The sequence below is a fragment of the Protopterus annectens genome, chromosome 3.part1 (genome assembly GCF_019279795.1).
Source record: "Protopterus annectens isolate FY-2018-M chromosome 3.part1, PAN1.0, whole genome shotgun sequence".
NCBI classification, from domain to species: domain Eukaryota; kingdom Metazoa; phylum Chordata; order Ceratodontiformes; family Protopteridae; genus Protopterus; species Protopterus annectens.
In genome coordinates, this window is record NC_056732.1 from 1,188,761,075 (window position 1) to 1,188,788,950 (window position 27,876).

At 38.0% G+C, this 27,876-nt stretch overlaps 1 protein-coding gene across 9 annotated transcripts in view; it reads right to left on the reverse strand.

Annotated features, from left to right (window-relative positions):
* ADGRB1 (adhesion G protein-coupled receptor B1) overlaps positions 1–27,876 on the reverse strand; it is a 4,264,735-nt gene that overhangs the window by 121,132 nt on the left and 4,115,727 nt on the right. For all 9 annotated transcript variants that reach the window (XM_044067288.1, XM_044067286.1, XM_044067290.1 and 6 more), the window contains one exon: positions 17,736–18,382. In XM_044067288.1, coding sequence (XP_043923223.1) covers positions 17,736–18,382 — 647 coding nt within the window. The remainder of the gene's footprint in view (positions 1–17,735; positions 18,383–27,876) is intronic.

Consider the following 27,876-nt stretch of genomic DNA (forward strand, 5'->3'; position numbering starts at 1 on the left):
TCCATATCTGGGACACATGGCACTCTATTAGGGTTAACGGCATACTAACCTACAGGAGACTTGTCACCACTGATATACCCAAGAGCTCTGTTCTGAAACAACTTCTATTTGGTACCTACCTCTCTGAAGTCAAGTCTGACAGTAAAGGTCTCTGCGTGACCAAGTGTGTAGATGACTGCCAGCTTGGAGTCATCATCCTCTCCCCTGAAGACACTCTTATCCTCCAAAAAGTCATAATTTCGATAAACCTTAAAACAGAAACAGTCACTGTAGACCTAGGCAACATTGTGGATAAGGAAAACTCTTCTGACCAGCACATATCCTCTATCATTAGGAAAGGCTTCTGTCTTGTCCAACAGTTGATTACGGGTATCTCTTCCCATTCAAAAGAGCTAACCATTCTCCTCTATCCACCTTTCATCACTCTAGTATTAGGACACAATGAGCCCTTCAGTATGTACATATCTAAACACTTAACCTGCCTTAAAAACAGTGGAGTTTCATTAAAACTTTGGGTATGAGTTCATTAAGTTACCCAGAGTACCTAGACATCATGGCTGTCTTTTTCTGCTGCTTACAGAATCCTGTCCTACAAAGCTGTAAATGAGCAAATTCTGCTCGATCTACTACATATTAATAAAACTGGTAGTAATAAAAATGCAAAATTTATGGAACCCAAATGTATTCTGCAACATACACAGAACCTGATGGCATGACAGATAGCTCTCCCAAAGACCACGTCTGAAACCACTTTCTGCAAATCAAAGCACATCATTCACTGTTTTCAAAGCTAACTTACACCAATAGATTGGAAACACAAATTTGCCTAAAACCTAAACCTAAAAGGGAAGCAAATACATAGGTGCAGTAGTGGGACTCAGTGGCTAGGTTTTGAAAGGCAGAAATATTCTGTCCCTTAGTAGCAATCTATGAGGACACTGGATCAGTGAGTTATACCCCCCCCCCATTTGCTGATGTATTAATTTTGTATTCACCAAACCTGGGGAGTGGGGGCAACCAGGGGAATGTAGCAGAGTCGGTATCATGCCGATCACTGATATATGCTGTGGGAGACTCCAAAGGGGATTCAAGGTGCACTCTTTTATTTGGCTTTCCTGAGTTTCTTCACAGGAGAACAACATGAATAAGAGGACAATTCTCCCTTTACTGTTACTGTCGTAATGAAGGAGTCCTGAGTGATTCTGACCTCTCTGGATTGCTGCTTTAGAAAAAGTTCCAGGATCTGTAGCAGACTGTCAGCAAAAAAGGCACTATATTAATGTTAGCATACAGTGTCAAGAGGGACCACTGCACTGATTCATGGTTCAGTGATAAAGTCAAAAGATGCATCAGTGCCAAAATATTAATTGAATATATTTTGTTCTGGACAACAACATTTATGTGCTGGTCAGATTTAAGTATGTCATCTATGATGATACTCAGCAACTTGGTATGGGTGACTATTTTACTCTGAAGTTTTTAGGTAAGACTTTATTTTGTGCAGTGCCAGATGATGGGAGGTTACAGGAGTTAAATGTGATTTCTTTTGAGTTTTTGAGATACAGGAATGGTTGTGATGGTCTAGCCAGGTCTCAATAGAGGAGAATGAGTTTTGTGAGATCATTTGTAGTTGGGATAGTTTGGGGCTGAGTAAATATGAATTCAGTCACCAATCATTGTATGACTGTTGCATGTTTGGCTGCCTTGTGCATGCCATTTATGGATGTATAAAATAAGAAGGTTCCTAGTACTGACCATTATGGCACTCCTGTTGCACTGGAGGGTGAGCTGAGCACGAGTCTTGTCATTTGACAGATTGTGTACAGCTGATGAGGTATCCATAGAGTCATTCAGTGGTGACTGCTGCTTACCTAGTTGTAGGAGCTTGTTAAGAGAAGAGCTAGACACACAGTATTTAAAACCTTTGAAAGGTCCAGAAAGGGGTGGGATAAGGGTACTCATAATTCTTTTTAAATTAACTGTATCTAGAAAATGTAGTAGAGCAGTTTCAGTGCTGCGATGGGGAAAGAGAAGTTGTGTTGCAATGGGGAAAGTAAACATTTTTCTAGCAGAAAATTGTGCAAGTATATAAACTTCTAAAGTCAGGGTCTGTCTGGCATAACATTACTCAAGTAAATAAACTGGAGATTGCTCAAATTTTTAAAATGAACTTTTAATAGTGATAGCAAATTTGATAATTATATACAGTATATATTATGAGAATCCCCAAAGCAAATTAATTTGAGATTATAATTTCAAGTTTTTTAAGTGAATTTAGACATTCCCAACAATCCAGACACTTGTATATATTATGAGAATCCCTGAGGCAATATAAGGACTATACAGACTTGGTTTGCTTGATTTGGAAAGGAATTTTTCTCCCACATGCATGGTAGTGGAACAAATATTCCACTTAACAGGTAAGGACAGACTAGTCCCAAAATGTAAAACTTGTTTCTTTAAAGGAAAATATTGATAATTTCACATAAAAGGGTAAAAACTGTCAATCAGTGCAAAGCAGAACTAAAAGACAAGTTAAAATAAACCTGAAAGGAGTTTTACACATATATAAACATAAATTTTTAGTGGAAAAAAAAAAAGGAAGCCATGGACCATTTTTTGGCTAAACAATGAGCTCAAGTATAAAGCTCCTGAGAGGATTGTTCTGCACTGAGTTATGGAAGATAAGAGGTTACCTGATGAGATAGGAAAGTTTTACCTGCCACTCAGCCCGAATGCCAACTGGTCTTAGTCTTGCTGATATGGAAGATATATATACTGTTATCAGATCAAACCACATGTATTGATATATTCAAGGACTTGTGTGTAGATAACTATTTTTTGTTTTAAAGATTTTAGTAATAAGATGCAGGGTGGCAGTGAAGAGAAATCCACTGATAAGGTGAAGGCAGAAACTTTAGGTAAAGGAATAATAATAGTGTATTGAAATAGAGCAGGAAGAATGTCACTAGTCAGTTTGTTTGTGTCTTTCGGCTTTTCCCGGTTAGGGGTCGCCACAGCGGAACTCCGGTCCGCTAATGATTGGTAGTGGATTTTTACGTACCGGGTTACTGGCCCTGACGCACAACCTACACCGAAGGCACGCCCCATTCATGTATGCCTCCACACAGAAGACGCTCTAGCTGAGAATCGAACGGGACAATGTCTTGCTATGAGGTGACAATGCTACCGCAGCACCACCACCGCAGTAATGTCAGTAGTCAGTGACAGGTTAAAAAAATGAAAGGAAGCTGGTTATCACTGGAGCAGCCATGTTATGCATATCAGGATGTATGTAGGTAAATATATATATATATATATATATATATATATATATATATATATATATATATATATATGCATTTATTTAATTCCATTTGGTAATTTGGTAACCAGGAAGCCAATTTGGATGAAGCCCCTTTTTATCAGAGACAAAGGGAGAAAAGTTCCACATACAATGAAAATATATAAAGTAAACTTTTTTTTAGAGCTAAGACCTTCATTTATAAAGTGGTCCAGTATTTTGCAACCATGAGGATATATGTACTTCTTCCAGATGAAGCAGCATTCATTGTATGACCATCTGTCTGAAGAAGGTAACAAATCTAACCACCCACCTACATAAAACACAGTCAAGATTAGCAACATCATTCTCTCAGCATGTTGACTACTGGCAATTCAGTATAAAGATCTGAGAAAAATATTCAGGCATCAATCACAAGTAGAAACAATTCCATTTTAGTGTTTACATTTTGCAATATATAGCTCCATTTTATAAGCATGACTACAACAGACAGAAATGAACATCAAATGATACCCGAGTAATGCATATAACTGAAAAAGGCAAACTGGGACAAAATGAACATAGGATGGCGCAGTGGTGCAGTGGTAGCATTGTCGCCTCACAGCAAGAGGTTCTCTGGTTCAATTCTTGGCTAGAGTGCCTTCTCTGTGGAATCTGCATGTCCTCTCTGCATTTGTGTGGGTTTTCTCTGGGTACTCCAGTTTCTTCCCACATTACAAAAATATGCATCTAGAGTGTTTCTCCCCAGGCATCTGCTGAAAATTAGCTTCATTCCAAGTCAGACTTCCACAGTAATTTAAAAATAAATAAAATGCTTTACACTGTATATGGCCCATTTTCAGCAACATTTTGTACATAAGGTAAACCTTGAGGCATGAATGTTAATAGCAATTAAAAAATCAAAATAAGTGAGCAGTGTGCATAGCAATATTCTATATGCAATATGTACAGTATACCTAAAAAAAGAATGAAGGGTATGTTACAGAATTTAGAACTTGGGAGTTTTTATCCATCTTTTCTAAATGACAACTGGGATTTCGCTGAAGCAGAAAGCAAAGGGAAAAGAGAGACTGTGCGGCAGAGCAGGAAGTCATATATGAGTTGCACCTGGTAAGGAAGGAATAGTTGCAGAGATATTGCTTTTAGGATTATTATCGAAGAAGCTAACTGTAGATGAATTTATCTGGAGTATGTGTGGATATAGATAATTGAACAGTCAAGTCCTTCAGTGATTTCCAAATCTGTGGTGTGATGCTAGGGCAAATTGTTTTTACTTTATTAGACAGAACACTTTAGTGGCATTAACACTACTACTCTTCCTTCTTAATTAATGGCACTTTTGTCGTAAGTACCTGCTCCAAGGGCATATTGTGCACATCAGCTGCACTTTCCATGTAACAATCTTTAATAATAAATGTAAACCAATGACATTCCATTGCTATGATATGCGACATTTGCTAGAAAATAAGTTGGATTAAGTTAGGCTAGAGCAGGAAACTGGACAAATCTGCATTTGTACTACTTTATTTTAACGTGGGGGTTTTGACTGAAATGACCATCTCTGTTCCTTCAGAAATGGGTACACCAATAACATATTTGGTGGGGGAGGGGTTTGAGATTCATGAAAAGACCAGAATGACAACACAGGACAATGATCGCTTAGCTATTAGTTTGTACACAGGCTCCAATACAGCAGTGAGGAAAGCTAGTCAACATGGCTTCCAGAACTGTGACATGACTTTGGCCTAAATTTGACCTGCTAGGTTCTGTAACTACATGGGAAAGGCCTGCAAGTGAGATTATTTTGTTTAAATGTGTTTTGCTGCAGTCTAATTAGCTCAACTTAAGGTCATCTATCATCTTGTCCAGACCTATATCTCTCAAATCGTGTTCCAGAAAGTTACTGGATAACAGGGATAAGACCGCTTATTGTGGTCAGTCCAATTTGGGTTAACATCATTTACAGACTATTCCCCAGAAAGCATATTCTTATATATTTTTCCTAACTGAAAGAATTACCTCACCTCCCAGTCTTATTCCATTCCTTTATTCCTAAAGTGAGAGCAGTTTTCCTTAACATGACACACTTGTCAGAAATGATCTACTAGCCATGTTTAAGTAATGACTAAAATGCCTAGACATTCAGTCATTGTAAATGCTATCGATATTAATAAATTCTGCTTTTAAGCCTTTAGTAGCATTAATCCACATAAAGCAGCAAATTTATTCAATCAAATCCAAAACATAAAAACTTTATTCAAAATAAAAATACACAGAATAACCACTTTTGTTCCTAGCTACGGCAAATCTCCTAGGTAGGGATGGTTCATAGGCTGGTACTAGGCTATCGGCCCTAGGGCCTATACAAGCCTAGTCATAACAATTCCCTGGATATTTCTTTCCACAGTATTTACTTCCCTGGATCACTGTCTAGCAGGGAGACTGACGTAATCCCCGTGGTGAATTTCCTATCTCCCATCCAATCATCAAGGTTCCTTTAGAAAAGGGCCAAAGAGGTTCTCTGCTTGACATGTATGGGCAGTCTATTCCAGAGTCTGGGGAGTCACTGGGTCAGGAACCTATCCCTCCAGCATGTTTTGTTCATTGTGATGACAAGGTTTAGATCCCTGGAGCATGTGTCTCTGAAGGACTGGGATTTCAAGTGTAGCATGTCCACTGGGTTTGACATGGCCTTGTATGTTAAGGAGAGATCGCCTCTGAGTAGACGATATGCGACAGAGTATAGGTGGAGTTTTTTAGATGGTCAGCATAGGGCATCTGCTTTAGGCCTGTGATTCTTTTAGTGAGATATTTCTACAGCCTTTCCAGTTGTTGCAGATATCTTGTGAGGTACATACCAAACAGGGCATTGTATTCTATAATGGGTCTAATGAGGGATGAGTACAGTGGGACAATGACCTCCTTGTTTCTGGATGAAAAGCCCTTAATGATGAGGAGTGCCACATAGAAGGATTTCCTGACTGTTGTGGCGATGTGGTTATCGAAGGTGAGACCACTGTCCACCTGTGTCCCTAAGTCTCTTATCACACTTTTGGTGTTTAGTGTACTGCCACCTATGTGGTAATTCATGGGTACATGTTTTTTTTCCCAAAGGGGATAACTATACATTTCCTGGCATTGAGCTCGAGCCCATGGCTCTGGCACCAAGAATCTGTTTCTGTAAGGCCCTTTTGTAGAATATCCACATAATTTGGGAATTCAATAATGGCTCCCAGTTTGCAGTAATCTGTGAACTTTGTTAGCCAGAGTCCCTTAGTTTTGGCCTGTACTTCAGAGATGTCAAACAAGAGCAGTCCCAGGACTAAACCCTTAGGTACTCCACTTGTCACTTGTCTGGAGCTGGATTTGGAGTTGGCTACTTTTACAGTGTGGGTTCTGTCAGTAAGCCAGTTGGCAACCCATCGAGTGATGTACGGATTAATGCTCAGCTTAGTAAGTTTATCTATGATTCCAGAGTGGGAGATGGTGTCAAAAGCCTTGGCGAGGTCCAGAAAGGCTGTGTGGACCACCTTACCCATGTCCACAGCTCTGGAGACTGATTCAAAGAAGTCAATCAGGTTCAGGAGACAAGATCGGCCCTTCACAAACCTAAATTGCATGGGTTCCAGTGTTTGAAGGTTGCCAGTGTCTTTGTTTATAAGTTCCATGATAATACATTCCATGGCCTTGCAGATCAGGCTCATCAGATGGCAGTAGTTCCCAGGATCCAAGGTGGCTCTCCCCTTGTGGAGTGGGATAACTGTAGCTGTGTAGCTGTAACTGCGCCGCTCAGTGGGCACGAAGCCTGAGGTGAGGCTATGATTAAACATGACACTTAGGTGAGCTGCCAGTTCATTTTGTAGTTCATGTAGTACACAGCCTGGAATGTTATCTGGTCCCATGGATGCTGTATTCTTAGCTTTGGAGAGTGTGTTTTTACCTGTGTGGCCATTATTACCAGAATTTGGCAATCTTTTGATATTGAGATGAGCCCTTTAGGGGGTGAGAGGGGGGTGAAGTTTGCACTGAATCAATCTGCCAGGATATTGGCAATATCCTTGGGATCAGTATATTTAATGCCATTCTGTTGTAGCTCAGAGCCGATCTGAGCATTGCCATTTAGATTCTTGACATAGCTATAGAATGCCTTATGGTTGTGTTTGGAATCTTTGGCAATTTTATTTTTGTAACTAGCTTTGGAGAATTTTATGAGGGATCTCAGCTTCTTACTGAGGCTGGTAAGGGAGTTTTTTGCATCCTGGGATTTTCTTTTTTTCTGCAACAGTTTCTTCCTTTGGTTGTAAAGTTTGTTTATGGCAAGGGACCACCAGATAAGCTTCCTTTTTTTGGAGGAGAGTGTCTTGGTTCTATTGGGGATGGCACGATTCATGCACGAGTGGATGTGCTCATACAGTGCCTTAGTGTAGGATTCAGCAGTCGAACTTTTAGTTCCCATCTGCATGGGTGTCATGAAGTTTGTCACTTCTGACTTGAGTAGCATGAAGTTGGCTTTGGAGAAGTTTTTTACGGAGGTTTCCTTACTGGAGGGTGGGGGTGGGATGTGGATGTAATGGGTGATTAGCTTATGGTCAGACCTGACCAACGAGGGGGTGACCATAGGTGTGGAGCATCAATTTCCCATGTTGGTAATGACCAGGTCTAGAATATTGGAGCCCCTTGTGGGACTAAGGATTAGTTGATCCAGGGCATTGGAATTTATGAATTCCAAGAACCGTTGGGCAAACGTGTTGGTACATGAGTAGTTTTCCCAGTTAATGGCAGGGTAGTTGCAATCACCCAGTATTGGGGTGTTCTGTTGTATCTTAATATTTTCCAGTATGTTTAGAAAGGTGTAGTGAGAATCTTGGGGCATGGTGGGGGATCTGTAGCAAGCTACAATTTGGATTGCAGTCTTACCTAGTGTTAGTTGCACCTGGAAAATTTCAGATGCATTGTGTTGGGAAACTAGCCTGGTGTTGTGAATATCCTTGGTGAATATGGACACTCCTCCACCTTTAGTGTTTCGGTCCTGGTTTGGTGGCCGAAAAGTGTGGTAAGAGTTGTAACCTGGTATTGCAGGGGTACTCTCTGGAGCCTTGAACCAGGTCTCAGTTACTGCACAGATATCGATGTTCTCCATTTTTGGGAGTGCCTTGAAAGAGTGCATTTTGAAGTTTAGACTTCTAGCATTGAGTAGCATTACCTTCAGATTTTGCATGCTTGTACCTGTTGCGGTGGTGGCTTTGTCCTTTGAACTTTGCCTAAAAAAGCACTATAGGGGTGGCAAGAGCCTTTGCCAGTAACCTGAATCTCAGGGGCGACAGGTACAGACCATCTCTGGCAAAGCATTGTGGTCTGTCGATCATGTAGTCCAGGCAGACAGATACTGGATCTCCTTTGAATGACACCAGAAGCTTAGCCAATTGTTGAAGTCAGTTATTTTGCCCTTATACTGTGGTATCATTCTGGGCAAAGGCAGGATGCTACTCAGGGCTATGGTCATACCTGCCTGGGCCACATGATCCGAGAGCTCTTCCATGTCTCTTTTCATGTAGTCCATGGAGGTATGTCTCAAGTCATTCACTCCAAAGTCATATTTGTACTTGTTGTGGAGTGACTTGAGCGCATGCGTTATGTGGTGGATCCTGGCACCTGATAGGCAGCTGACTGTAATTTTCTCCTTATTCAGCCTGGTGAGTGGGACATCAGTGTGCCTGACTATAGAGTCACCTATGACTAAAGTGTTGGATACGTTGTCGTGCCTTAGCGGCTGTTGTTGGGTGGCACACTAGTGTTGTGAGCTATGTGACACTTTGGTTGTGATTGGTGTTTGTTTGCGTTTCGGCTTCAGAGGTCCTTGTTCCTTGGCCAGATTACTGTTAACAGAGGCAGCGAATATGGCTGCTGGAAGCTTTGCAGCAGCAGTAAGTAAGAAACACTGCATCATATTAAATAAACTTTCTAAGTTACATAGCCTCCTTAGGGCCCAATCCTTAGCTTCCTTGCTTTTAAGATAGGTATTAATGACACTACACTGTTTAAGCCTGGAGGACAATGTGCTCTTAAATTAATAATCCAGTTGATTTCTCTTATTTCTGTCCGATTCTTTATATCACCTTCTCTTAATGCCAACTGTCACACACACTCTGTTGCCATGACAATGAGCCACAAGAGGATGATTGGACTCAGTGAGTCCTATAATAACCTATCACCATAGGTATACTTGTTCATAGGTTCATAGGTTCATAGGTAGATACTGGGCTATCTGCCCTAGGGCATTTTGTCTAGGAAAACAACTGGTTAAAATTAAGAAGCTTATCCAATAGGAAAGTTACTACTGGCTGTTGACCAATTTCTAGAACTGCAGTTGACCGATATGCTTCCAATCAGTACTAAGACTATGCATCTGCATGTGCATATGTGGTCCACCCCACATTTGTGATTGGACATCTGGGCTTTAAATAGAATCTGTAGCAGGATTCACACATGATCTGAAGAAGGCTATACCAGCCAAAAGCGCTTATTTGACCGATTTTTATTTCTGCATTTTACAGTTTTACTCAATAAATTTGTGGTTTTAACAGTTGCATCATGGTGCCATGGTGGTCTACTGAAGGTTTTTCTTGCAGTTTGTTTTGTTCTCATTGGAAGCTTTATCAGTTGTAACAGTGTTTTTTTTATGTATTACACAAAATAGTTGCACTTTGCACACAATGAATTCCTTGAAATACATGCACAGTAATAAGCACACACTGTAAGCACTTTTACACACTTTGAGATACTTTGTATAACTCTAGTTATGCCCTTGATACAGTACAAAGTCATAGTTATGCCCAAACACAGCACTTTGCCAAAACACATACAGTCGCCTTGCTTTATTTTGCTTAATGTGCCCCTTTTCTTTTCTTATGATATTCATTTTGCTTGTTTAAGCCTCTTTCACACCCAATATACTTTTCTTGTGCTCATTTTACTCTAAACATGCCCAGCTTTGCCTTGAACACACTCGTTTTGCTTTAAACATGCTTGTTTTTGCTTTAAACATACTCACTTTGCTTTACTGTTAATTGTTTCATCGAATACTTTTATCTTAAACATTTTCTTTAGTTAACAAACTTTTTGCACTTTCCATTTGCCTGATAATGCAGTTTGTGCCCTTGTAATGCCCCTTTTTTGTCTTTTGTATCAAATAAATAGTTTGTGTTATTTCTCATTACCTTTGTCCTCTTTTCTCTTGGTTTTACCTTCACTGTCATCTTTGCACCTCATTGCTCTGAATATTCTTCTCTCTTCCATCCCAGATCTGACACCATGTCACTTTTGTGTCTATGACATGAAGAAAGAGTCTTCATGGGTTCTGTTTAAGCAGCTTTATTTTATACAAACACATCATTATAAAGGCTTACTGACTTTACCTTAAGTAACTTATATACAAATTAACAACTGTGATCATGCATGCTCACTCTTTGGCTCCTCTTTCAAAATGGCACTAGGGATTACACGTGTCAGGAAAGTATACGTGCATGTACAGCCTTCCATCCTTCTTAAATATATAGCACATGCGTTGCACTCTGATCTATAAAGCTAAAGATGTACCCAGTGTTTAAGAATTACAAAACACTGAATGAGTTTTCAAACAAATTTTTTAGATGAATGAAAGGCACTGTATTTGAAGATGGGCTTAGTCTATATGGAACTTTTGGTCATCTTTAATCAAGGTGTGATCATGAGGTCAAGTGAGAAAGAGTGAATGTATGCAACAGCTGGAAAGGCCACAAAAGTACCTCACGAAGAAGATCCTAGGCCTTAAATACATGTCCTACACGGACAGAGTCATAAAACCCCAGCTATTCTCTGTCTCATATACTACTAAGATGCGGTCTTTGCTTGACTTACAAAGCCATATCTGACCCAGCTCTGTTAGAAATGCTACATCTAAATAAATCCCAATACCTTTGCTCCACATGCTCCAGAGACCTCAATCTCATTACCATAATCAACAGAACATGTTGGAGGGACAGGTTCAAAACCCAGAGACTGCACATGCTCTGGAATATACTTCACATACATGTCAAACAAAGCACTTCACTGGCCGTCTTCACGAGAAATTTTGATGTGTTGATGGGAAATACAAAGTTCACCCCATCGATTACTCCAGTGGCTCCACTTGATAGAGGCACTGGGAACTAAAGTCGGGTGGCACGATGCCAGGGCACTTTTATGGGCTAGGCTTGTAAAGGCTCCAGGGCCATTAGCCTATTACACACCTATGAAGCTATGAACCTGTGAATGCTCCACTCCATTGTGAAGAAAAATGTCCAGCTCCAGCTGCAATATTAAGTTGCAAAACATTCAGGATGAAATGATCAAAGAAAATTGCAAATAAATACAAAGGTCAAAAATTCTGAGCAGGATCGAAAATATAATGGAAATGGCAAAAGGTATGAGGGGGATGTTATGAGTTCCGTGAGAAAGGCAGAAAGTCCAAATGAAAATGTAGCAAACATTAATAAAATTGAACAAATAAACTTTTTAAGATGGAAGACATAAACAGCCAAGGAGATCACCCAGTCTAGTTCTGAAAATGGGACATACAGCTCAACCACAGATTCATACTACTCATACGATACAGAGTCAAAAGGTAAAGGGGAATGAACAGAAATACATGTGCTACAGGAGGGCGTGGATTGCCAAAGAACTTGGGCAGAAGTTGCTGTACTCCTGCCATGACAGCAGGGAATGAGGAATCGAAGTTATCAGAGAAGAAATAAATGGGCATAACAACAGGAACTGATGAGGGAATGTGAAATCTTGATGCTTGTGGAAGAGAATCATTTAACATGGAGTGGAAGGAAATGTTACAGATTCAGAAATGTCATCACAAGATAACTCCAAAACTGTAAACTTGGTGCAGTAATGCAAAGCCCATTATTCTACCAACTTTTTAATTAAGTGTAAATACTCATTTTGGTTATTTGTTCAATATTGTTTAATAGCTTTCTCTTTCACTCTTATGCTAAGAGGTTGACAGGTATTTTGAGGAAGGGGTAATATTTTTTACACTGTATTTTGTCAGTAGTGAGCTGAGAATATGCATTCCTGTATCTCAGTTATTTATGTACTTATTAATTAATTTGATAACATATGAAGTGCTCCCTTGATATCCTTGAGTAGACATGTCCTTTACAATAAGGATTGCTGAACAAAATGGGGAGGACAGTAAGTGTCAAAGTACCATTTATTTTTGTGACAAATAATGAATATATGATGCATTAATATTGCTGGTAATAATTTGACCAAGAATGAATTTACACTGAAATATATGGTTTAAATGTAAGCTTACATAATACTGGAAAAATCTAGCAGAGATACGTGGTGTCTAACTACACTGCTTTGCAGATATTTGCACTTTATAGCACAAAGTTTTATAGATGCAGTATGTATGCAGCTATGCCAGGGACTGTTCACTTAGTTGCAATTCAGAACACCATATGACAGGCTATCAGCACACCAGTGAAATATGCCTTTTGACTTAAATAAGGCTGCAAGAGAGAAAGTGTGATTTTATTTTAATGTCACATTATGAATATATGCCATATTAATATGTCTGTTAAAATGACCAAGACACATTTGTTGGTAATTTACAGTGTCAACTGAATGACAGCATAATGCCAGGAAAAATTGTCACAGAGAACTGATGTACCATTGCTCTGCTGATATTTGTAGGCTCATAGTTTCATAGGTTTATAAATTACTACTAGGCTAACTGCCTATTTTAAACCTATCCAATTACACCATGTTATAATCAAACCCTGCACCTTATGTCTGTAAGGTAAACACATTAACCATGCATTAATTTATTTATTTATTGTTTGTTGACTGGGTTAGTCCTATTAGGCTAGTGGCTTCCCTTACTGGGGAGACCCTAGTTGGTATCGGTACTACTACAGGAGATTTGTCAAGAGCAATAAAGAATTTCCCCTACTCTTTTAGATAGGTGTCATGAGATCTCTTATATCCACTTCAGCTATGACTAACTCAAGGACTTAGGACCTTGTTTTCATGTCACACCTAAAGGATGACACACTCAGCATGCAGCACCCCCTTATGCTGTACTGCAGTGTTAGTAACTGATCTACCTGATGTGGGGATAGAACTCGCCAAAGAAACACATATTTGCATATTTTATGTAAATATCTCAGGCAGTGTCCAAATAATAGCAAGCTAGAAAGTACAATTGAATAAGTAAATTTACCATAACAGTAGATGTTCCAATGATCACTGCTGCAGTAGCCTTAGCTATATGGGTTATGACCCACCAAAGATTTAACAGCCAGCCAGCTTCCAAAGCTTTACGGCACCTTCCATGTGCCAAACTGTTACTCAGCTCGAGCTGATATGACTAAAACAAGTTTTTACTGCAACAGTGATCAATATGATGAACATCAGCAGTTCATAAGACAGTTCAGCACCCAAGTCTGGAATGTTTGCAGATTTAATCCAGTGGTCGCTAAGCAAGAAAGTATGATTCTGTTTTGTGCTAAATTGCAAGTGCCATAATAATATTTATGTTAATAACTTGACCAATATAATGTATACATGGTATCAAATGAAAGACTACATAATGCTAAAAAAGTTGTCACTGATACCTGCTCTTTGTCTGCTAAAAACCTCAACAGACTACAGTGTAAGGATAGGGCACTATTCAGAATCTCAGTCTATGCCTCACAACAGGGTTGTGATAATGAAGAAAAGAGTGCATCCAGGCAGCAGTTGCAGGACATGAATTGCTCCTCATAACAGATGACCTGAATACACATATCAAGACAGACAGAACAGGATGGAGGATTACCTTGGTCCACATGGGTGAGGCAACAGGGATAAAGAAGGAGAGGTCATTCTAGATTTCTATCTGGCAAATGGTTTGATGGTGGCCAACACTAAGTTCAGTAAGAGAGACGGTCACAAGATCACCACAGGCAAGTCTGGTAGACTTCCACCTAGTAAGGAAAGGGGACTCTGGTAGAAACAGTGATTGCAATGTCATACCCAGTGAAACAGTCAGACCCCAGCATAAACCGCTGGTTGCCACATTCAGCTGCAAGAGAATGCTCTAAGGTTCATAATGTGAAATGCAGAATTCAGGAAGTCATCAAAAGAAAGAAAGAAAGATGTGGTGCAGGAAAAAGTGGGGGGTAGAAAAGACAAACCAGGCTAAGAAGGGAAAATGGCTGGCTAACAAAGAGGGTAAGGGGGGAGTTGCAATAGCAAAGAATGAGACATCAGATGCACTTTACCAGTTTCTGGAAAATGACTCAGAAGATATCACAAAGAAACTTAATCAGGCTGCAAGCCAAGAACAGAAAGTTAAAGAAGATAGTCAGACATCATTCATAAGGGATACCAGCAACAACCTCCTTACCAGTCCACAAGAAATCAAAAGCAGATAGAAGGAGTACTTTCAGTAGCTTCTGAAAGAAGAAATGACACAAAAGCTGCTCTGACCCAGACACAGCCTAAGATGAAAGAGGTGGAGAGACCACCCTAAAAGAAAAAAGGAAAATGAAGTCATAGAAAGCAGCAGGCTCAAATAAGGTCACAGCAGATATGATCAAGATGATAGGGAAGAAATAGCTCCTGAGTGTAATCATAGCATTATGGAGTGACGGGCTTATCCCAGATGATTGGAGAATAAACATACTACTGCCAATGTAAAATATCAAATGGGTCATCTACAACTGTAGGCAGTACAGAGGTATCAAAACCCGTTACACTGCATGAAAGTCTTGACAGGGTGTGTGATAAATGAATATGCATAGCAGTAGAAAGTAAGATGAGAGATAAGTTCAGATTCAATTTAGGATGCAGCACGACAGAGCCATTCATTGTTTGCAGTGAAATAGATAGTTGTGAAGAAGCTAGAGATGAGGAAAGAGTCCAATTGGGCATTCCTAGACATGGAGAAAGCACATGACATGGTCAAAAGAAAGCTGATTTGGGCATTTCTGAGTAGTTCAAAGTCTCAGAAACACTGGAAGAAATAGTGCAGACAATGTACAAGGACCCAATGACTCTAGAACAAACAGTGTTTGGTCTCACAGAGCGGTTCCCTTCCCTGTGGGAGTCAATGTGCATCAAGGTTCAGCTCTGAGCCCACTGGTGTTCATACTGGTGATGAACTACATTAGCAAACAGGTCGGAGGGGACTGATCAACAAAGTTATTGTATACAGATGATGTGGTCTTACAGACAGACCCTGAGCAAGAACTTCAGCAAAGGATAGGGGAATGGAATGCAAAGCTGAGATGCCACCGAGTATACATAAGACAGCTGTAATGGCAGCAAATGAGGGAAATCAAAAGAAGCTGAAAATTGAGATAGAAGGGAAAGTAATGGAACAGATTAACAGCTTCAAGTATCTGTGAGGGGTGGTGTAGGAGAAGAGCAGTCTGAATGAAGAGGTCAAAACTAGAATCAGAGAGGCTGCAGCCAACTGGCACAGAGTGGCAGAGGGTAGTGCATGACAGAAGAATACCGAAGAATCTGAAAGGTAACGTGAAAAATAATGGTGCAACGGATACTGCTGTCTGGTACAGACACCTGCACAGTAAAGAAAGAGCAGTTGAGGAAGCTAGAGGTGATGGAGATGAAGTGCTTCAGATGGGTGGTAGGATGCAAACTGGGGGACAGATGAAGAAATAAGATTTTAAACATATTACTATTGATAACGCATTATGAGACACTGATTTTATGACTCACTGTTTGATTACCATTATACTGCATGATATTCCATTAAATAAGTCCAAACCACGTACAATTATTGTATTTTCTTATAGCTTAGATCATATGAGGCAAACTCCAAGCGCACTGTTCTTCAGATTCTAACAGCTCTCACTTGCCAATTTGAAAATCAGCTCCCCAATATAAACAGAGCTACAATACTACTCATACCTATCCATAAGTGTTGTATGTACTGTGTGTCACTTCTATTCATTATAATTGCATGTGAGAGCATGTGTCTATGTCATTTGATATTAATGCAGAAACACCTATACACAACTTATCAATAACATAACTGATCTAACACATGCTTCAGCTAAACACAGCATAACCCACAAAACATTAAAAAACAGAAAAAAAGTTTTTTTGGCATCCCCACACCCCACATAGCAACTCTAGAGTCGCACTACAGTGGAAACAAGGGTAAACACTGAATCTGCACCACTAGCTCAAAGAATACAAAACACTTTAATAAAGCTAACTGCAATATTAGTTATAAATCTCTGTTTGTGTCTTTCAACTTTTCCTGGTTAGGGTTCGCCACAGCGGAACTCCGGTCGCTAATGATTGGCAGTTGATTTTTACGTACCAGCTTGCCAGGCCTGATGCACAACCTTCAACGAAGGTACGCCCATTCACATATGTCTCCACGCAGAAGACGCTCTAGCTGAGAATTGAATCAGACAGCGTCTTACTGTGAGGCGACAACGCTACCACAGCACCACCACCGCAGGTCCATTACTTATAAATCTATAAGAACATCTATAAGAAAACTAATACCAGTAATCAGAAAAATCAGAAAATCTACTTATGATTAAAGTGTAACTGGTATTGTGTACTGGAGACTATCATTAGATCAGTTGCACTTAGTTCACTTTTTTAGACTACTTGTGATTAGATAAAGTGCTAGACCACTTGAAGGCAACCTATATATAAAGTTTACATATTTTTGTTTTGTGTATGAATTATATATATAAATACATATATATATATATATATATATATATATATATATATATATATATATATACATACATACACATGGAGGTCGAACTTCATATAATATATTTTCTCAAAAAGAAAACAGTGAAAGCTTAAATAACAGAAAGGCAAAATTTTCCCAGGGTAAGTAAACACTTGCCCAAACTTATATGAAACACACCGAAGTAAGTAAAACCCACCTAGGTGGGGCACTATACCCCCCCACACACCCCAATGTGACAGACTGCACCCCGCACCCCCCCAAGTATATATACCAATTCCGAGATTGCACTACAGTGGAGAAAATGGCATATAGGGCAAGTGTTTACTTACCCTGGGAAAAATTCATCCTTTGGATTTTTATTCTTTCACATTTTTCATCTCACAAAACTGCATTTCAGTTATATGAGGTTTGACCTTTCAATGTAGATCCATACACATACACACACACACACACACACACACACATATATATATATATATGTGTGTGTGTGTGTGTGTGTGTGTGTGTTGGTTCTCATCTTTTAATCACATTGAAGCAAGATACAATTTACAGTTGAACAACAGCCACTTAATTATAACGTTGCTATGTTTAATTTTGCTCCACAGTTATACAACTATTACTGGATGATATTGGGAAGACATAATACAAAAGAACATGTTTTCTTACCTCCAAGGAACTCATGGACAGAGTAGAAACAGTTTCACTTTTGGGGACCAGTCCAGTATTCCCTGACTCCCCTGTGTCACAAAGACTGTTTGGTACCTGTAGTTCATTTGAAAGAGTTTGCAGATGAGCAGGTGAGCTCCGCTCATTGCATGAAATGCCCACAAGGTCTGCTGGAGGGTTCTTTAAGCTGAACCCTGGTTCAGCTGTATTGAGGTGAATTAATCTTGTCTGAGGCATCTGGTCAATATTTAAGCTATATTTATTTTCGTCTTTGGGTTTTGCCCTCAGAGTCGCTGTGTTGCTGGGCAAGATAACATAACTTGTGTCTAGCACTTGTTCCTTTGACCGTGAGTGTTCAGAATCAAGCTGCTTAAAAATGTCCCCATCACAGATGTACACAGACTTAGCAGGGTTCCCCTTCTCCTTCTTCAGAGTGAGGGTGTGGTTTCCATAGTCTGCCATTGTCATGGTGCCTGGAAAGTTGGATGAACCTTGGAGATGGAGCTTTGACACATTGGCTGGAAGACTGTTGAAGTTGGAGCTTTTCTGATGGCTCACCTTCAGTTTCTCATCCTCCTTTACAGCCTGGCGCTTCAATGTCCCTGTGATAGTTGATGTCCTGCAGGCGTTAATGTCTTTATTGAGAACTGTAAAATAATTACAACAAAGATACTTTAATTAGTTTTACAAACATAATTCTAACCTTCTACAGAAAATAGGGCACCTATATGCAAACTGCACCCTGAGTTCCATTATTAACCGCTTCTTTGGTCCACAACTTAGGTTACTGAATTTTCTGCCTCTGATGATATGAATAAGTGCGGCAACAGTCTGCTAGTTACAGTGATGATGGCATTGCTAAACATATACAGAAAGAGCAAGGAAATAAAATACTAATTTAGTAAAAGACAAGAAAATGAATTCCCTGAAATATGTAAATACCAGCAGATATTTAGTCCTTAAATTTTATTTGTCAGCCGCTGTGCAGACTCTCAGAACACAACCATTTTTAAAAACAGTATGAGATGGATGGAAATATGGGGTACAAATGAAAAAAATAACAGTTAAACTTTCCTTCAGAGAAAATATATGTGAATAGGTTAGGAAAAGTATTTATCCTTTCTTACAACTCTATAACTAATTTAAAAGTAAATGTGTACAGGCTTCATTGTATGTGCAGTCCTAAGCTTACAAAATACAAGTATCTTGCAAATATATTTTGGAAACAGAAGAATGAGTTTCTATTAAAAAAATAATTAAATGAATAAATAAATAATGGTGTACTTGGACCTCTTCTGCCTGAGTGGCATAACTTAATTTGATAGCACTAACTACAGCTGTTCCATTTTAGGTCTAGCTGGATTTCAGAAAATATACACAATTGTGATCAGGATTCTGAACATAACCACCCTATAATACTTATGAGACAAGGATACTACAAAATTCACCTCAAGACCAAAGCTTGAAAAGAGTCTTGGAATTCATGCCTCATACACATAATAAAATGTTATTATGGGAGAACTAATCAAAATAATTCTTCATAGTGTGTGGACCTTTCTCTGCTCCATGTACTACCGGTTATAGTAAAAAAAAAAGGTTCTCTAACTCAAAGCCTTTGAAAGTTGGTAAAACACTTATAGCTGCCAAAAAGTACTCCTATGTAGAACTAGCAGCTTCAAAAGATGTTAGATAATTAATTCTGCCATATTTTAAGGCAGAGTGGAGTTGTAACAGTTTTTCAAAGCTGTTTTACCTTCTGCCAGTGCTCTTTAATACTTACTAATGCCCGCAATTAGTCCTTATTGCAAGTCTCAATTAAAACATGCCTATCAAGATTTTGTTAAGTACCCTTAAGCACTCTTAAGATTGGCTCTTGTGCTAGGGATGTGCTTAACAAGTTTATCTTTTTTTCTGATTTCAGAGCATAATCACAGCATTCAATACAGTACACAGAGGATTATGATTGGGTCGCCATTCATAACCTGCTTATTATGTGTTTGACATATGGATGCCAAGAATTGTTAAGAATGGGACCTTATTAATTAATCTCAGGCATTCTAACAAGATTTACTATTAGATGTGTGACACTGTCTGTACCAAATCAGGCAATGTTAACTAAAGTATACATAAGCCTACAATATGAAGCACTCAAAATAACATAAAACACTGAATTCCGGAAGTCCCTACCACTCTGCAGCCAGGAACAAGTGCTAACATATGTTTTCAGGAGTGGCAAGTCTGACAGTTTGGTTTAACGGGTGTTTGCCTTTACATGCTTTGTAATAGTTTAGTCAGCACTGCCCGATTCAGTAGAAGCAGTGTTGCACATCTGACAGTAAAGTCCCTAACATAGGTCTGTCACTGAGCCTCCAGTCTTCTTTAATATGTTATTAAGGAAAAATAAATTATCTGTGAAAAAAAAATTATTATAATATCGATATTAGGAATTTTTATACAGGTAAAAAACTGGAAGTCAAATTCACATCAGTCTGGCAATCCTTGCGGCAGATAATTTGGGGTGTAGCAAAGTAAAATATAGTAAGAAATACTTGCCATCATTAGGTATAGTAAAGGATACTGTATTACCAGTAGTCAGACACCATTCTTTTTTGTGTATTTTATTTACTGTGAACCTATGTTTCCTGTATGACTATCAGTCTGTAATCAAAAATACTCTGTTTACTAATCTTTTACCTGGAACCATTTCAAAACTTAGTAAAAGCCACTATTTCAGCCATCCAATCAGACAGATGTATCAGACATACCAGCTTAATATCCACAAACTTTCAGACTTTTTTAATGACAGATTTATTTGTGAGAAAATTGGCTCTGGTCATTGAAAAGATAATACCATTCAAACTGCTCCTTTATGGTTCATATTCCTTATATTCCTGTCCTGTAAAGAACACTTATTCAGTAGTTCTCAGTAAAGTCTGCAATTTATCTAAACTAATTTCTAACTATTAATTAAATCCCGTGACATGAAAAAAATCCAACCTCATTCATGCAATAGTATTAGAATTTAAGGTTATACTTGAGTCTATAGAAAACACCCACTTTACTCATGTCCAGCTGGGACATTTATCTTGTGGCTATTCATACTTTATCTTTCTGTGCTATCACTCAAGACCTCATTGGGGACACCATTTCTGTCCCAGTCCTTCACACTTTTCTGAATGTTTCAGTGGCAACTTCCCTCCAAACAAATTTTCCTTCTGTATAGCTTTCTGAGAAACTTATTTCTTGTTTTTCTCTAAAGGTTGTTATCATCTTTAATGTTGCACATTTGGGGAACTCACAGATTTGGACCATATGCTGTCAGTACTGCAGATGCAAAATTTTCAAAACCTGAAAAAAATCCATATGATACACCTATCACCTTCCATAGTCCCACTGAACCTACAAGGAGCCATTCATCTCTCTCTCCTTCTTTTAATGCAACTGCTGAGGCAATCCTGCTTATCTGATTCATTGGATGGGTAAAAGTCCTGAGATCCTTTCCAGTGTAGACTAAAGACCAAACTCCTTCCATAAGTAGAGATATAACAGCAGGGTAGTAGCTACATCATATTTCTCTCTCTCTCTCTCTCTCTATATATATATATATATATATATATATATATATACACACACGCACACACACACACACACACACACACACACACACACACACACACACACACACACACACACACACACACACACACACACACACAAACACACACACAGTGATGAGTATACATTTACTCTTTTACATTTCCTGACATTTTTCCTGTCAGGTTATTGCCTCCTCTCTTGGCAAGAAAGTGCTGAAGCTTTTGTCACTCTAACTGCTTGTTATATTGTTATATAAAAGTCCTGCCAGCTAGACCATATGCAAATCACCCTCAAGATTTGGAAAGATGGCCATATCCTAGTCAGATATAACTAAAATAGCGTAGGCTTCTGCTGCAGTGATCTTTTAGAACATGTACTGTATCATATGTTTACTTACACAACTGTACTGTTTGACCACACTTAGTAGCATCCTAATTACGTTTAAAGAAACATGTCAGTATTAACATCTGAATTCAGAACAGACTGATGAATTCCTCTCACATGGTAAAATAGATATTGTTGCTAAATATCTTTTTAAAATATTAATGCCTCTGGTAGGCTTTTGCAATAATTCTTTAAAACAGTTTATCTATATAAATTATTTCATTACAAAATCAAGCAAAAACTCAACAACAGATTTATAAAAACGTAATTAAAACAATGAAAAACAGTATTGTTGTTCAAAACAGGAAGCCAGAAATTCAAGGAAAAATATTAGATATTGTTACTTTTCAGGATATGAATAGTAATATTGTGGTTATGAATTATAATTCAGAAGTGGTTTTAAGCTCTAGCTAGTCAATAAGCTTCATGAAGATCAGCATATTACACTGCATTACAATTTTAATTTATCTTTGAAGATATATGCGTGTTGTTGAGCAGTCTTACTGGAGGGAGAATTGAGTTCAAGGATTTTGAAATACAACTGGAGTAAAGAGCTTGTCCTGCTTTGTTGTGAACTTTTTGAAATGAGAGATGTTTGTCAGTAGAGTGAAGAGCTCTTCTGGTGGAGTACAGTTGTTCCCTACAGCTTAGACTGGGATTTTTTCAGGGTGAAAGACTAATCTGTGCGAAAAATAAGTTGAGGGTAGGGAGATGAGATAGCTTAAGCCAAATTAAATACTTGAGGACAATACAGTGATGTATGGAGTACAGCATTTTGGAATTAGATTTGGCTGTTTTTATTATATCATTGCTCTAGTTTAGTAGTCCAAGTGGAATGGGGGTTTGTGAAAACAGGACAGACATACAAAAGTGTAGACAGCAAGTAGGTGGATAATAATGTTATCTGGCTGCTTTCAGTCAGATATGGTTATCTCTATACAGCAGATCTACTTCGTGATGTGTTTTTTTTTTTTTGGATTGTTTATTAGCTGATTGAATGTCATGGTATCATCTACTATGACCCCCCCCCCCCCAGTAATTTAGGTTTGGAGACTTGTTGGATGTGGAGATTGAATGTTATGGTGTCATCTACTATTACCTCCAGTAATTTAGTTTTGGAAACCACCTCAATATATGTGTTATTTGCAGGAGTGATTTGAAAGTTAGCTTTGCATTTGGTAAGAAACCTATGAGGGAAGAGGAAAAGTTTTCTGTTTTGGGTTTATGTGGAGGACAATTAATCTTGTGTGAGCTGTTGAAGAAGAATGGGATTTTTTGAAGAGCAGATAAGGGTTGCATCATGGGTGTACCAGACTAGTTTGCTATGTTTTGAGTCAGTGTATACATTAATGATCAATATATTAATAAACAGGATTGGTCTTAGTATGGAGCCCTGGGAAACACTAGCAGAGACTGGTGAATTGGTTGACATGCTAGATTGCCATTTAATAACTTGGGATCTTTCAAAGAGGTAGCTGAGGAACCAGGAGAGACTGGAGTAGGACAGATCAGAGGAGACAAGCTGATGAAGCAGTTTATTATAACAGACAATGTCAAAGACTTTAGACTGGTCCAAGAAAAGGGAAGATGGAATATACAACATTATCTGCATTGCACCTATGATTAACTGTGTTGCCATGCTGAGTAGGGGAGAGGAGTTTATTGCTAAGAATAGTTTGGTAGCTGAAATGGATGCACTTTCGATAGGAGGGAAAGTGTGGCTATAGGTCTTTAGTTGGAAAAATCAGTTGTGTTTACCTCTGTGTACAGATAAGATGAATGATTTCTTCCATACGGAAGAGACATAATGTTGGATTGATCTGTTAATGAGTACTGAGAAGAGTAGGCAAAGGCATCTGCTGCAATTTTCAGGTACTCAATCAGTAAGTTATCTGCAGCTAGGGTAGTAGATTTTAATTTTTGGAGGTTATTTTTAATGACAGAAGATGTAACAGTGTTAATGGAAAAAGTGTTATTATGGTTGCCACTGACTTGGACATTAAGCTGGGGTGAATGGTTAGAGTGTATGTTAAGTAACGATTTTATGGTGTCAATGAAGTGGGAGTTAAATAATAAAGCGATATTGTCTGGTTGCATTTCCGGGTCGCGAATGGGCTTGTGTGTTCTACCAGAGGATACAAGTTTTTTAATGGAACTTGAGAAAGTAAAAGGATTTTTTCCTGATTGCTTTGTAGGGTAAAACAGTGGTTCATTTTACTGCTTTTGATGTTTACACTGGTGTGATTGTAAAAGTGCATAAAGTTTTCGAGATTTTTGTTGTCTTTTGTTAAATTGCCATGTTTTCCATGCCTCAACCTCACCCTGCATTAATTTTTTGGTTCTTGCAGTTAGCTAGGGAGCAGTATTTTGACTGGCCATACTACAAACTCAAACTACTAAATACCAAAGTAACAAATTGCTACAAAAAAATGAATAAATCAGGCTATCAGCACTTTAGTATAAATCTTTCCAGCACTGTCTCAAGCCTTCTACAGGGAACTTTCATTTAATGAACAAAACAATTCCTTATGTATATTTACAAATCTTCCAACCAATGAATATTTTTAATTATACAATTCTTTAAGCAATTAAGCAACATTAATATTATTAATTCATTACTAATTTATTCATCACAATAGAACTGCGGTGGTGGTGCTGCGGTAGCGTTGTCGCCTCACAGCAAGACGTTGTGCCGTTCGATTCTCAGCTAGAGCGTCTTCTGTGTGGAGACATGCGTGAATGGGCGTACCTTTGTTGAAGTTTGTGCATCAGGGCTGGCAAACTCAGAATGTAAAAAATATACTGCCAATCATTAGCAGACCGGAGTTCCGCTGTGGTGACCCCTAACCGGGAAAAGCCGAAAGACACAAAACTAATTTATTCATCACAATAAGCTGTCTACAGTATTTCTTTATTCAAACCACTAGGTGTCACAGTATCATATTTCAAAATAAGTTCTGCTTCAAATGTGTTTAATAATTTCAATTTATTCCAAAACAAGGAATAAACTGTTGACCAAAAGCTAGAGGCAATTGACTTAACTCTAAAACTATCTCCTTTCAAAAATTTATTTACACTCAGTTTATGATAAACAACAATGCTTATCACACACCTCTCTTTTTGAGTAAAATGAACCCCACTGTTTCATCTCTCTGTCACACATGCTCTAACTCAGTTGCCGATACTTTACACATATTCTGGTCCTGCAAAAACATCTACAAACTGTGGTGTTCTCTGAGAGCACAACTTGAGAAAATGGGCTACATGAAATCCACTCTTTCGTGGGAAATGGCAATTCTGAATATATTTCCCAGCTCTTATAACTTTTGAGTCCAAACATATCATTGTAACACTGTGCACTATCCTCAAAACCTATATAACACTTAATTGGCTAGATAGAACAAAAACATCTTGGAAAGAGTTTAAAACCTTTACTACTAAATATGTTCTTACGAGCAAATTAGGTACAATAAGTCAAAAGAAAAGAAAATACTTCCAAAAACACTGGAAAAGCCTTGTAGAAATATTTAGTTAGACCCTTATCTATCTACCATTTCTTTCTATCTTCATTTAAAAGTCTCCTGTTTAATTCCTTATACCAAATGCCTGAACCTTATCAGATGAGGATTGTGAATATCCATCCAGTTTCCCAAGGGATATAAGAAATTTATGTATGAGCACACCCTCTGACTGTACTTGTTTAACTCATATCTAGTAATCTTCTGTACGACATCTTTTACAAGTGACAACCGAGTGTACATAGTGTATATAGTTTACTAAGTAGGCCTAGGCATATATATGGCTGCATCCTATTTGTGTGAAAATTTAATAAGTATATCACTACTTTTACAAAAACAAGTGAACACCAAGTACTGTCTTATATGAGCTTATGTTTATCTCTAACTGTTGTACTAGCACTGCAGTACATATGTCTGATACTCTATAAACTTCCTGTATTTGATTGTATGTAACTTATTTTAGTTGAAAGCCAGTTTTCTTTCTGTATCTTCACTGTATATTGAAAATTATAATAAAAATTATATTGGAAAAAAAATAATTTCAATTTATCACTTCTTCTAGGTAAATTAATATTAGCCAGAACTATGTATTCAAAACCATTCATTTTACCCTCATGAAAGTTCATTGCTTTCTCGGTCACTAAACTATAACATTTTATTTTTTCAGACCTCTTAGATGCTCCTGTATCATTCTTTTCACTTTCCTTCTTGATTGCTCTATATGCCATGGGTCTATATTAGAACATCGACAGCTAAAAACAGGGAACACCCTTCCCTCAAAACAGCTTAACCGAAAGCACTAAATCTCAAATGGCCAGAACAGCCATTTTTTTACCAGGGAAAAAAATCGCTGGGTCAACAAAAAAAAAAAAAAAAAAAACAGACAAAATAAAGTGGGGGGGGGGCTTCAACCCTCCCCCCCACACACACACCATCCCTACTTAAATATACCAACTCTGAGATCGCACTACAGTGGAGGAAATGGCAAATTCTTGACAATGGCCCAGCGATTTTTTTCCTGGGAAAAAAATCACTGTTCTGGCCATTCAAAATGTAATGCTTTTGGTTAAACTGTGTTGAAGTAAGGGTGTTCCCTGTTTTTAACTCTCGATGTTCTGATATACACTCTATTCCATTTAAATACCAAACAAATCTCTTAGATGTTCCACCATCAAGTTTTTTACTTTCCTTCTTGCTTGTCCTATATATCATTTAAATACTAAATAATATTTTATCCCATATATCACCCTCAAACTTTGAAAAAAACTTAGATTAATTTTTAACTTTTGGATATTTATAAATAATTGTTTTGTTTTAAGCAAATAACTACAAACATAGTACCTATCACATGCCTGCATGCCAGATAAAACCTAATTAAAATACAGAAATCATGTTATTGAGCTTAGTTTACAAAAATAACATTTCTTCCAAGTTTGATCTCTGTTTAAACGAAAGCATTACTTTTTAGGTAAACAATTCATCTGTTGATAACACATGCCAATTCTTTTTTAATAACATTACAAAAATCTTTCTGAAAATGTATATTTAGTCACACAAAGCATTACATCTTTGACCTTTTCATCTCGTTGTGATTTTTGTTCATTTTTTATTTTTAGAAAATAACTTACCATCTAATCCTACATAATCTTTACATACTTGTCTTTTAGCCTCATCTATTTATTGTATTTATTTTACATTTGTTGACTGAGCTAGTCTAACTGGATATATGTCATTTTCAGTAGTGGCCCGGGGAGATAAGCTCCAAGACAGATAAATGAAAAACGTAGTAATCAATAAACAAAAAAATGACTAAATAAAAATATTCATAATAAACAATGCAGATTCTAGGTACAAAAGAAAAAAAATGACTAAATAGCAGCATTCATTATATACAATGCATATTACAGGTTAAAACAGAAAATTCTGTGTGGACAAAAATGAAGTACTTATAGTGCAATAATGCTTATACTATACAATATGCAGGTATAATAACATAAACAGAAGGACTAAAGTCAAAAGAGAAGACAGGATAATTATATAAAAATAAAGAAATTCTTCAGCAGGAAGTATTTACAGAGACTGGACACTGTAGTTTAGGAGGGAATCTGTATTTATAGGTAAAAGGAATATATAATAGTTCATGAGTAGTCTGGGATGGGCAGAGCTAAGTTTAATCAGATGGATAGATGCCTAGTCAGGTTTAGTACAGGGGCACAACCAGTGTGTTCTAAGGTAGAGTTTCAGTCTGTTTTTGAAGAGTGATAGAGAGGGAAGAGAGGAAATGTCAGTGGGGAGAAGATTCCAGGTATTTCCGACAGCATTAGAGAAGAGAGATTCACCAGCCTTGTTGCTAGGTTTAGTGGTGTGTAGAAGATTTCTGTGTGAGGAACGTAGGGATTCCAGATTTGTATATGGAGAGATGAGGGTGGATAGAATAGGAGTACTGGAAGGTTTATAAAGAGTTGCATATCGTGTGTGTAACTTCTAGTTTTCAATCTCTCTCTTCCATGTCTAATGAAGCAAAATCCATTTCTGACCTAAAGGTAGTACTTATTTTAATTATATTATATTCGCCAATAGGCAGCAATATTATCAAATAAAATCAATAGGTACCACTGGCATGCAAAAAAAATACTTGCTTA